We start from the raw sequence: 13,550 nt of genomic DNA, 5'->3' as shown, positions 1-13,550 counted from the left end.
GTATGTCAGTAGCGACCCATGCAACCCACACATGAAAAAAATAAAATAACATCAAACCGTAGATATCCATAAATAAAGTTTTGTGTAATAAAATGAAATGACACATGGAGAAAGTATTGAACAAATGAAGAATAGGCAGAGAGAGAGATCAGACTGTTTTGGAACTGAGGTTTTACTTCTGTCAAACCTCCAAATGGCAAAATAAGAGGACCGTAAAAGGGTCTGCGTGGGTAGAAAACAAATTCCAGGATTTTTATATATTGATTATTTATTATTGCTGCACACATACGCACACCCACACAATCTAAGAAGAAGCTGTGGACTTAAAAAACAATTATCAATTGTTAATTTTTCCATTACCCAAAACCTGACATCACATTGTTCACCTGATATGTAAACCTCATAGAGCTGGTAACCTTTAAAATGTATTGCTCATCAATACATTTTACAAATGCACAATTTGTAATATATAGCTAAAAAAATAAATGTATCAAACATTTGTAATTCTGTATCAGAAATGGGCAGTTTGTCACATTTGCAACTCAATCTCAGCTCCCCCACTGGCTTTGCCCTCACTGGCAGCAGGACTGAGGTCGTTGTCTTGGTTCAAAGGGAATTGCTCAGGGTGATTTGCGTTGTTGTGCGTCTTGTTTTTAGGGTGACAAAGCTGCCGAAGGTTCTGGAAAAACAGTGTGGTGATAAACAACAACCATTGCAAATAATTTGTAACACATGGTGGCAAACAAAAGTAGATATGCAGTAACTTAAAATAGTGCACACGAGTAGACGAATGATGTTTCATTGTCAACATGAATACAAAATATTCTGAAACTACAAAAACAATGAATAGTCTGTTTATTAGTACATCACAGAATACTATCACCAATACTAACACACTGTAGGAATGTTATACTGTAAATGAACAAAGCACTGGGAGAGGAATATTGTAATATTTAACTTGGAATAATACAAGATAATTATATAAGATGTGTTCAAGATGGTGAAAAGTCAGTTATTCGTTGGATTGGATGTAATTTGGTACCTGATTTTTGGCTGTCCTGAAGCCAGAGTTAGCGGAGGATGTTGATGTTTAAAGTGATTTAAACTGACTTTGCGCTTGCACGTATTTATATTTTCAGTGCTTTGATTTCTGGATGATGTATTACTAATTGTAAAGTTTTTATATTTACTGCTTTTTGTATAATCTAGGTCGTGATTCCTTTGGTGTAAAAAAAAGAAAAGACAATGGGTTTAAATGTTAAATACAAATGTGGAAAGACTTGCCTGGATAGTCTGTAAAGAGAGAACACTTTATGTCCAACCGCTCACATTTTTAATGGTATTAATTGTTAAGTTAGTTTTTATTTAGTATGATAATATTAAGATGCATGTGCTTTAACATCATCTCTGGCTAGAGACTCACAGAGATATGTTCTTTTAGGAAACCTTTAAAACGTCAAGCTCATTCTTGGACTGTTAAAAATTTGTGATAATAATATTCTTTGCATATTTTACATCATTATGAGGCTCCTTCACAAACTGAGTTCAAACTGACATATTTAACTTGTTTGTGTACAAAATAAAATACAAAATTATTAACTGGGAATAAGAAGAATGTGAAAAGAAACATTTGATAACCATAATGCAGGCAGTTGTAGGTTTCATTTCATACATACCTGCCACACTGTCCCTTTCATTTGAGTCACTTTAAAGATGATCCACAGAGGAACCATGAGAACGCAGAACAGTCCAAGGAACCAGCCCAAGGCATAAGCCCAGGTCGGGTACACATACGTTTTGTTGAACTTGAGAGGCTTGTACTTCACAATTGACATGATGAAGGTAGCCTGACAGAAAAAAATAAATACAGTTTAGGTTTCTCACACCAAAGTTCAGTATTGTTCTAGTATTAGCAGCCTGTCTGTTGAAGGGCTTTAATTATCCATCCATCAATTTAATTATCCGTCTGTTTCTTGAACATTACAACTTACAGCAATATGGGCTGGAGTGTCAGACAACAAATTAAAGTAGATCTTGAACCTTAGTGAGATAAACTTGATTTCACTCACCAGACAAATGGTAGGAGTGATGTAAAGCCAGCAAAACTTCATTAGGGGCCATGGACGATAACCTATCATGTCCTCAATGTTGTCGTAGAGACGATCTGCACCTATAGTTACAAAAACAGAAAATGACTTGACTTCATGATGTTCAGCTTCAAATTGTAGAACTCAGAAGGAATGCTGGACACACGCTATCGCTAGTGTCATCATTATTTGTGTTTCATATATATATATATTGGTAATGCTTAACCAGTAGGAAACATTATAATAGGATTATTTTATCAAACAAAAAAATAGAACATTATGTTTATTGTTTTTCATGTCCTGCTCCCGCTGCTTTGGATGTCTTTCCCTCTTTCTTTGCCCCAGTCCTCCCTCAATCCTTCTCTGATTGCGTATTTTGTGTATAGTGCACACCTTACAGGAGGGCTGGCATCAGACACATCTCTGCTTCCACTACGATCACACCTCAAGAACACTTCACTCTTCCTTCAACCCTCACTCAGCCTTCAACCATGCATGGCACCACCAGCCTGCTTCCTCGGTAAATTCAAGAACTGCCTATTTATTGCTTTAAAACTCCATCAGTGTGTCAAACAGTTACAGACTGCAAGATAGCCACAATGGCTTACCGTATATCCATCCAATGGCTATCGACTGGAAAACTGACAGAAGGAGAAGATTGCTGCCACTACAAACGTAATGGTCAAACAGTTGTAGGAAATACAAGCCTCCCTGCAGGAAGAAAAAGAGCTGGTTGTTATTGTGCATCACGGTAAGATAATATATGCTCGTCTTTTTTTTTTTTTTATCTGACAAGGTATTTCTCTTTAGCAGGGAATTTTTATGCTGTGGCTTTTTACTTGCTTCAAAGTCTTTTGTCCTAACGATCTTACAATAGATTTGTGGCATTAGGTTTTATATTATATTTATCAAATTAACCAAGATTAACATTTGTGTTATCCTGCCCATATCTGCCTCCACATTTGGAGTGCTGAATAATGCAGTAAAAAGTTAAATACATTTGTATTGTTAGATTAATTTCTAATCAAATTTCTAGTGGTCGGTAGGAATACATTTATCTTTATCTTATTTTAGTTACTAGATTTTCTCTGTACATTTCATGGTATGTAACCTTATTTTAGGATGACTGTGATGGCATTAGGTCTATGCACATTATTATACGGCAATAACAATCCTGGCTCCCTCCTTGCCCCGAGCCTCTTTCTTCCCTTTCCCCAGCAAAATAAGCATGCGTTCATTGTTCAGCTCTGAGTCTGTGCTTTGGTCCTCTTCAAACCTCCACTGGCGATCACGGAATCAGTATCAACCTTAATTTGATAGTACACAAGTAAACTTTTTTTTTCAAACTATAAGCAGACTAAAGATGAGAACTTGCGGGAGCGACCGAGTGGCGTTCTAACCTCTGTTACAAGAAGCAGGCCAAGAAGGAAGCAAACAGAGCAGAGGCAAAGCAGCAGCAGCTCTCGTCGATAAGACCTTCGAAACACATTTGGGAACATGTCTGTCACTGAGGTCATCAGGCACTCCAGACTCACAAACTAGCAGAGGCAGAGATCAAAGAGTGCATTTAAATAATTCACATTGTAAACAAAAAGGTATTTCAGCAGTCAATAAACATAAAGTAATTCAAATGAACATTTCTACTAGCTGAATGTTGAAAATTATTTTTCTCACCTGTGTATCTGCACCCAACAAAATGACCATGAGGAAGAAACATATGGCCCATATCTGAGGGAAAGGCATCATAGCTACTGCCCGTGGATAAGCAATAAATGCCAAGCCAGGACCTGTGTTTGAGAATTTGATTGTTAATCAAGTTTAAATGCCTTTTGTGAAACAATATTGATTTTGTAATCTTTTATCAAAAGACAGCAAACACTCAGCGCTCATTGTTTTAGTTGGCGTGACGGCAGTTAATCAAACGCAAACAAATAACAGGGCCAAGGCCCCTTGAAAAAACGGGCTTTGGCTCATAGGTTTAGTTTTGCAGTTCACAAAAGGACATAAAAGCCTCAAACAGAGTTGCCAAAAATTAAGTGAGCCTTGCAATGTAAACAATAAAATGGGAGATGGCTGTCAAAAATGGCTGGAAATCAGAAGTAGCAGGCTGGAATATATCTAAATGACCAAGAGTAAATATGCAGTCTGGAGAAGGAACAAACCAGTAACGCACTGGGAAACCGGGAAGGTAAATGGGAGGAAAACACAAGGAGGGAATGTAAACATACAAAACATTGAGAAATGAAAGACTGTAAAAAATTATCATACTGGAAGTTTTCAGAATAACATGGCGGCTGAAACCACACCATAGTAGCACTCACTTATATGGTGGTCTTACCTGTCGCAGCTACTTCTGATATTGGCAGTCCTTGTTCGTACGACATAAAACCCAAAACTGAAAAGATTGCAAACCCTGCCACAAAACTTGATGCGCCATTCACCAAACATAGTACAAATGCGTCCCTGATGGAAAAAAAGTACAATTATAAAAATGTTCTAAGGAGAATGAAACAAAGTTTGATAAAAACATCACTGAATACATCACTGAATCATTTTTAGTAAAATCACATCGCTGCCCTTATTTTGGAGAAAATAGGTATATAGCCTAGCTCATGAACATCATATCAGTAAAATAAAAATGAAATTATATGGTAGAACCCAAGCTCCAAATAAATACAGCATATAATATAAAACATACATTTAAAAAAATGACAAAAATGAGAGCCTACTTACTTATAACAATTATTGTTATACTGATTGTAACTGCCAAGAGCGGTCAAACTGCCCTGGCAAATCCCAAAAGAGAAAAGAACTTGAGCGCCTGCATCCATCCAAACCTAAGCAGGTCATTCAAAGGAATAATTGTCAGAAGTTTTAAACTGCTGAAGACACGTGTATATACGGTAATGTGAAACAGAAGTGTTTTGCAATGCTTGCTCTACTGGTGAGGAGGAAGCTTGTCTAAATATTTAACGTTTGACTTTATGACTTACCTGAGTGTCCACCAACCTTGTTGGGTCAGGATAGAGGTAGAAAGCTATTCCATCCATAGCTCCAGGTAAAGTGAGTCCACGCACCAACAGAACCACCAACATGAAATATGGGAAAGTGGCTGTAAAGTAAACTACCTGTCAACAGAACACAAAGGATTGGCATTATGAGACACCATCAATGAGAACAGTGTGGTGGCAAAATTTAAGTTTAAGGTACTTGTCTTCACTTGTGTGAATTATGTTGATATTCTTTGACACAATTAGTGTTTCATGTTCCCTTGCACACAATGTTCTCTGAATTATTGTTTGCTAAACATTCACTTTTCCCTGTCTCCTCAGATATGCTTCCTCGACAAACATTGAGGCCATGTTTTGTCTCTCATGGTATATAAATGTTTTTGCCTTTGCCCTGCCCTCACCTTACCCCTCCCCTCTCTCATGCTGAGCTCCACAGGTGCCTTTCATACAAGGCGTAGACTATTATTTCATGCCGGTAATTGAAAATGAATGACGAAAATGTGGCGCTCCACCTGGACTTTCTCAGCTCTAATTTTAACAATGTACCCCATGAATAATTCATAAATAAATTCTGATATTTCATCAATGGGACAATTAGCTAGGGGACTCCTAGAGATTGGGAATAACATTATGCAATTTTTTTTACACAACATACAAAGACGTAATTGTACATTGTTAACAATATGCAAGAACAGCAGATGCCTAAAGGCACATTAGAATCACTTCTTAGATTCTGGTGAATCTATAAAAAATAAGAAAATAAAGACGTAGATCTGAATAATATATTTGATTTCAAACCCTACAACAAAGAGAAATAGAAAAACATTAACATAACAGTTTCATCCTCCAAAGTAGAATTTATACCTTTCCGGTGGATCTAACTCCTTTCCATACACAGAAGTAGCATAGGATCCATGCTAGTAACAGACACAAGGCCAACTCCCACCTCAGGCTACCAATGTTCTCAATGCCTTCAGATATACCCAATACTCGTCTTCTGAAAAGAAATACAAGACATTTCCAAAACAGGGTCGGTAAAACAAGCAAAACAATAGTACCTGTAATACATGCCAATAATACCAATAAAAGAGGTCATAATATAATAAAGAAGCTTATATAGAGTTCCTAACAACACATTCATACTGAATGCAAGTAAAAGTTTTTTTACTTACTTGAACATCTTCAAAATAAAACACCAATTATGCTGTATAGTATTCATACGGTCTTGCAGATATAACAAGGGGGGAAAATATATAATATTAATGCCTCTCTATGTCTATGGGATACAACCCTTATTATATTGCCATATCAGACATCAGCTATCATAGGCATGTGATATATCAGCCAATGACACACCAGTAATATACTGTATGTATAAGTACTTTTATTTTATTTATTTTATTTTTTTGGGGGGGGGGGTTAAAGATATCAGCAACAGCCAGAAAAGACAGCGGAAATCAGCATGTGGAGAGAGAGACAGTTTCACCTATACTGTAATCAAAGAAGCGTTGATTTTACCCATTGCTGTTTTAGTGACTGCTGGAACACTGGAATGGCTATTGAACAATATGATGAGTTTTATTTTTGTGGTCCATAGAAAAGTTACGACTCACATGGCACACTTACAGACATACACTTTGTATACAAAAATATTGGGGCGCACCCCACCCCTTAACACGGAGGCATAAAGGTATAGGTTTTTTTTTTTTTTTTTATCAGGGGTTGGGATGGGCCCTTAGTTCCAGTGAGAGGAATCCTTTTTTTGTTCCATGACAACCCCAGGACACAAAGCAAGGTCCGTAAGGACATGGTTTGGTGAGTGTGGTGTTTATCCTCCTAAAACATGGTATTAGCTATACAGGTTTGAGTTACACTTACTCCCAGAATTCTGTAGCAGGTGTTGTTGCATTTTCAGGTGCTGTCCAGTTGGATGACAAGTTTTTTTTGTCAAATTCAACACAAAATTCTGAGGGAAAAAAACGAAATACAATACAATCTATCAAATGGTAAATAAATAACTGAAAATATACTCAACTATAATCCCTTTCTGGTTGACAGTGAAATAAGTGAATCGGCGATCTTGAAGCATAAAACACTCGAGCATTTTCCAAGTTTTTCATTCCATTGTTCTGAACTGACCCGGAGACTTTACCGATCCGCAGCAACTTTGTCTAGCGTTGTGTAACATTTATGATGTAGGCCAGAAAAAAATGAGCTTCTCATCCTTGAATGAGCAGCAGCCGCTTCAAACCAAAACAAACATGGGAGAGGGAGGGACTTCCCCTTCTACTTTGTCCAATCGACGAGTGCCCCTTTCAACCACGGGATGCTGCTCAGAAAGTTTGCTTCACGTTAGAAACCACAGTGTGAAAGCAGACCCTTCATAAATTATAAATGCAACAATGTTGGGACTTTCAGCTCCCCAATCGAACCAAGTCCTCTTGGGCCAGTGTGAAAACGACCTAAAACTGAGTCAAAAAAATTTATTTTATTTTTTCCCTTTCCATATACAGTGCATGACAAAAACATATGACCACCCATTTTCAGGGGGCAAATCAACCTTTAGACTCGAGCATCCAAACAAAAATCAAGACTGCACATTCCACACCCACCCGATCAGAGAAGGCAAACATTTGTGGACCCCTGGTCTAGATTATGGACAAACATAATCTAGACTCATATTTTCCCTTGTTCTTCCTGTTATGAATGTCTGAGCTAAAATATTTTAGTGAGTGACCGATACAGTATATCTCATTTACGTCAGCAGGCGTACCTGTGTTCCAAGTGTTATTGCAGCTTGCCCAAGGAACCTCACCACTGAAGGACGAGAACAGGTAAAAAAAGGCCCAAGCCTGGATTACGATGTATGACACGGCAGCATAGGCAATCACAACCTGTGTCGCATAACCGATCCCTGAGGAGAGAGACAACGTTGGAAAGTACATGTACTGTAAAATCATGTTGGATGGGATCTTTCTTAAGTAAATATTCACAATAGGGAGAGTGAAACAGCAAACATCACTCCTGATGTTTAGTTTTCATGTCATGCTATTTTATTACACCTTCACTTGTCACCTTAATACTTCTGCCGTCACGCTATTTTATTTTATTTCTGTTGTGGGTCTCTTATTGTAAAAGTATTCTTTCTTTTTGCAGCAGCAGCTAACAGTTCTTCAGAATTTTTTATTTGCCTTCAAAGCCATTGGCTGCCTGCTGCTTCCAGATGTTTGTGATTTCATGAACTGAATGAGAAGGTTTTCTTACGGTCTAATGAACTGTAACAATCAGCCAAATCCATTCGTCAGTCCTTTCCTCTTTGCCGCATCACATTTCTAAGCCAATTTTGGCTGCAGAGCGCATTAAAAAAAAAGATTTATATCTATTTTAAGCATTAATCTATTTTTGCATCAGGTCTGTAAATTAGGTTGTGTCGGATTTGAAACAGAAGGGCCTGATAAACTTTCAGACTGTAGTTGCATAAATCAAATAGACATTTTTAGTTGAATATATTGTATTTACAGTTTTTCTCAGTTGCTTCGGTGCTTTTGTTACATCACTATTAACATTTGAACAGCAGTTAGTGCATTTCTCAAAACAATTAGTGCAAACTGCACAACCTAGTGGATAACCTGCAAAAGCAAAACTTGCTTAAAACGGTTATTCCATTCCTCAAATGCAAGTCTTCATGTGAATGAAACTGCCAGCGTCGTCAAAATGAGACGTCTTGACACCATCGTTTATGAACAAGAGAGTCAAATGGCTTTGTCATGATTTCATTTTGACAGTTTATTCTCTCAGTGTTTACCAATGAAGAAAAACCAGGTCAGACCTCGGTGACGCTACCTGAAAATGCTCAAGGCAGCACTCAACACTACAGTAAAGTTACACCTTGCTGTAGTTAGGGGAGTAAGTGAGTACATGAGTACGTGCGTTTCACATTTTTACTGTATATGCTATTTGCAGTTGTACAGCATTGTGCAAAAGAAAAATACACGACAGGCACTGATTTAGAACAAACCTAAGAAACACCCTTTTGGTAGAGCTGAGGACAAATGTGAACAATATAACATATTGTAACTGAACATGGGTAGATCATTCTGGCATATCCAGACGTTCCTGTCTGTCTGAACACATATTTTCGTCTACATTACAACTGATATCATCCGTTGCAATGCAGCGAGGAAAGAGTCTCCTGGTGGCGAATCCACCCTCTGCATGACTCTGCTGTGATGTCGTCTCATGCTGCATCCACTGCTGCTATATGGCCATTTGTGCATAAAGAAAGGCATAAAATTTGCTTGACATAAATTGATAACTATTTCAACAATTTTGTATGTAATGACTGAAGCAATGAAATGAAGGCTATCAGTTTTATTGGGAACGACTATTCAGCATCCATAAGTACAGTTCATTTTGGCTGACATGACATAAGCAAATGATAATGTTAAAAACAGCAGAGAATTTATGAAAGCAACTGATACATGTACAAAAGCAAGAGGAAGGATAAATTGCTACTATGATGTGCACAAATGACTAAATGTTGTTTAGGTTGAACAAAAATGTATTTGAATTTTCATTCTGATCTGAGAAAAGCACCAAAGCACCACATCAGTAACGCCCCCCATGCCTATTTATTTAATACTCTTTTATGCCAGTAGATGGGAGTATTGCATGATCCCTGTCAGGAGTGGCTTGAGGAGAATTAGGAAATCCTTCAATATTGATATTTATTTCTACCTGATTGCTAAAGGCAAAGAGCTTGTATTCATGTTGTAAATACGTTAAAGTCAAGTTTGTTTGAGGAATATACTATTTCTCAGTGACTGTTGTCTCACATAATAAGCAGTATGTTTTCTGCTACTCGACTCGACCTCAGCGGAGCAATTTCTGCGAGTTAATGTTGTGTTTAATTTATTTAGTAAATAAAATCCATACATGACTTGATGAACACACTGACCTTCAAACAAGGGGCAGAAGTGCCTCCAGCAGGTGATGCATCCTTGAGATGTGAACTGTCCCATGGCAGTCTCCAGGAAGAACATTGGGATACCACAAGTAAGCAGAAATAAAAAGTATGGAACCAAAAATGCACCTGTAAGAGTAGCAAGAGAGTGCAAAGTAACACTTTTATCTCATGTCATCAGCTCTTTAGTGTTTCTGGTTCTTTAACAAGACTGCTTTCAAAATTTGCAACGTCATAACTTGGTTTAAAAAAAACTATGTACCAATAGGGTCCTGACTTTCCCTAAATGTGTGTATATATTATTATAACATTGTTTTATCATTAAAATTTCAAAAGACAAAAGAGATCTGAGTATTACTACCTCAAATGACCATAGCAGCCAAATTGACTGCATGCTTTTTACAGGGCGTGTCAGAATGTCACTCTTTGCTCCATTGTCCTGCTCTTTCTCCTGCTCTATTGTCTGTTTGTTCTTTAGGCTCTGTGAAGCTAAAACCTAGTTAGAGCTTCACTCTAAACCCAAGAGAGACAAAAATTACAAGTAGAAATAAAAAGAAAGTTATGGAGTCTTTATCCTTGCTTCAGAGCCTTGGTGAGGAAGACTCTGACGGAGGAGCAGGTTCAGAGAGTGATGTGTGTTGGTGTTTGGCAGAAGCTTCAATTAGCTCTGAGTGATTCTGGAATCATTTTAGAGATGCCCCCTTGCAAAGACGAAAAAAAAGACTTGCTGAAATCCCGTCAGCTAATTTTCAAGGTATGAGGCCAACATGAGGACTCCTTATTATCATCATTATTATTAGCTTATATTTCTGAAATGTAAGCCTCTGCTAGTTTTATGTGATCTCGTGAGCTTCTTAGCCTTTATTTCTGTATTGCAGGGGGCCTCCAAATAATTTACAAAACAGCATGATTTTCTGATAGACAGCTTTTTGGTCCACATTTCTGCACTACAGAGGTGCTGAAATGTGAAACTCTAACAGTCTATCGATGCAAACCAAGGAAAATAACTCCATACTAAGCACTGTCCACACAGCTGTCAACATCACAAGTGACCACAAGGCTAAACCGGAGACTGTTATACTACAACAGAACCAAGCTTGAAGTAGATGTGCTTGATCAAATGGTGAGGAAATACTCAGTGAAAGCACCAAGAAGACGGCCATTGGCGGCATTTTATAATATTCTTGACCTGGCTGCCATAAATGTTTCGATCCTGTTCAAGAAATGCACCAATGAGATGATGTCATGGAGGAACTTCATAATGCGACTCGCAAATGAACACATGACAGCAAAAGCCAGACAAATGGTGGTGCGAGAACCCTGGCTGGAGCAGCAGAAGATGGAGAAGAGAAGTCAGTGCCAAGAAATTGTACAAAAAAGGGACACTTGTGTCAAATGTCACAAGGTGGTGTGTGGGAGCTGCACGTGGGGGGTGCAGGTTACCTGTGTTCACTGTGAGAGACTGTGAGCCATAAGCAAAGCAAATTGGCATCTCAACAGCAGAGTGTCTTCAGCTGGCTGGCAGCTCTCACAGCATTTTGGAATGTTCATAATAGTTAATAATTATCATTGTTAAAGGTTTAACAGTTCCATCAATTCCAAAAATCATATGTAGTCAGACTGTCTTTTAACTCAAACACTCAAGTCATAGCTTCAGTTTCAAACCAAGGTGACTTAACACAATTATACATGCTACATTATTAACTGCCAGATTCCTGATGGGGCAAATAACAATGGTCCTTTGTCCTTTTACATTAACTCACACAAATAATTATTTTTAAATTTTTCCATTACAGTATTTTTTTTATTATTATTCAAGGTTTTCTTTGTCCATATTTCTGACATTATAGATATATAGATTTAATTCAGAGCAGTTGCTTGACAAAATTAAAGCAATAATGTGTTTTAATAGAATCTATGCTTGCCTCCTCCATTTTTGTAGCACAAATAGGGGAACCTCCAGAGGTTTCCCAGTCCAACCAGCGTTCCTGCCACTGCCAGCAAGAACTCCAGTTTGTTTGCCCACTGTCCACGATCCAACAGCTGAGTCGTCTTCACCCGGCTGTTATCTTGAGAGGGCATCTCAGTGCTGTCTCCACTGAGGAATTCCCTTAGACACAGTAGTAGATGAAGAACAATGACCAGGAACTCTGAGCAGACAGACTGATGTGGCTTTGGGTTAAAAAAAAACTACCTAACTTACTGTTTGTGCGTTTGCTCTCTCTCTCTCGCTCTCTCATTAATTATGATCTGTAATTAATTAATCTAATTCATCTGTTTATTAATTTCACCAAAAAATTGCAGCGAAAAACCCTCAATTTGAGGTATCCTCATTTAATTCATTACATTGTTGTGGTTTCTGCTGTATTTGCAGAAAGTATTTGTTTTTTCTTTTCGCCATTGTGCATATTTCTGATTTGGGTCATCACTGTATTCCTGCATGGAGGCTTGTATAATGGGTCACTGGATGCAGTTTGCAACAAAGGCAATACAGAAGAAGTAAAATTAGAGATACAAAAATTTGATTAATGCGATTAAAAGAAACATAACGTCCTAAATAGGACTATAATGAATTAATTACAATTAACGCAATTATTTGACACCCCTAATATACCGTTCAAAAGTTTGGGGTCATTTAGAAATGTTCTTATTTTTGAAACAAAAGCACTGTTCAATGATAACTTTAAACTAATCATAAATACACTCTATACATTGCTAATGTGGTAAATTACTATTTTAGCTGCACACTCGTTTTTGGTGCAATAACAGAGGCCCATTTCCAGCAACTATCACTCCAGTGTTCTAATGGCGCAATGTGTTTCCTCATTGCTCATTAGCACCACTGAAAACAGTTTGGTTACGAAACAGACCTTCCTTTGTCTGAGTGACACCAAACCTTTTAACAGTAGTATAGGCCTATATACTGTATTTATTAGCTAGACTTACACATGCAATATTATCAGGATGTTTCCTATGGTAAGTGTTCATCAGGAACCTGAATTTAGAATTACAACACAGAGATGTATTTTGCAAGTGTGACACAAAAATAATAGTGAAGTACTTACCCCTGCATCCCTAAGCCCTTTTGTCCAGGAGTTTGTTTACAACAAATTGATGAGTATTCCACTCAGCTGCGTGTACCACAGACTCACTACGCAAAGGACATTTAATTAGCAGGTCCAGAGTAAAAAACAAAATAATTCCGGTTTCCTCTTGCATTCCTGGTCTAGATTATAAATAATTAAACAAAAACCCTGTTTGGCAATTAAATAGCTCCAAGGTCCACACCTCTCTGACGTATTTTTCCACTGAGATAACACACAGTTGGTAACTAGAAAACGACAATCAGAGATTGCAGACCATCGCCTCCAATAGACTATTTGATCTTGTGAGACAGTAAACAGGGCTTCCGGATCAGAGGGGCCAAACCTGCTCTAGCTTGCCGCTCTGGAATGTACTACAAGCCATCTTCTGGACTCTTTTTCCCAT

The 13,550-nt window shown here is 37.8% G+C and overlaps 1 protein-coding gene across 1 annotated transcript; it reads right to left on the bottom strand.

Moving 5' to 3' along the window:
- Positions 1-249: 249 nt before the first annotated feature.
- On the bottom strand, positions 250-13,134 carry slc6a11a (solute carrier family 6 member 11a). The gene is made up of 15 exons (XM_068742252.1): positions 13,127-13,134; positions 11,987-12,171; positions 10,056-10,190; positions 7,872-8,012; positions 6,977-7,064; positions 5,963-6,095; positions 5,081-5,215; positions 4,821-4,924; positions 4,426-4,550; positions 3,762-3,874; positions 3,488-3,625; positions 2,696-2,798; positions 2,070-2,170; positions 1,677-1,847; positions 250-679 (listed from the first exon to the last, which is right to left on the bottom strand). Exons 1-15 carry the CDS (start codon positions 13,132-13,134, stop codon positions 530-532), a joined length of 1,830 nt encoding a protein of 609 aa, XP_068598353.1. The 3' UTR covers positions 250-529.
- Positions 13,135-13,550: the final 416 nt, after the last annotated feature.

Source organism: Brachionichthys hirsutus, chromosome 8 (assembly GCF_040956055.1).
Source record: "Brachionichthys hirsutus isolate HB-005 chromosome 8, CSIRO-AGI_Bhir_v1, whole genome shotgun sequence".
NCBI lineage: Eukaryota > Metazoa > Chordata > Actinopteri > Lophiiformes > Brachionichthyidae > Brachionichthys > Brachionichthys hirsutus.
The sequence above is the reverse complement of the archived record's forward strand: the minus strand, read 5'-3'. Positions and strand labels throughout refer to the sequence as shown.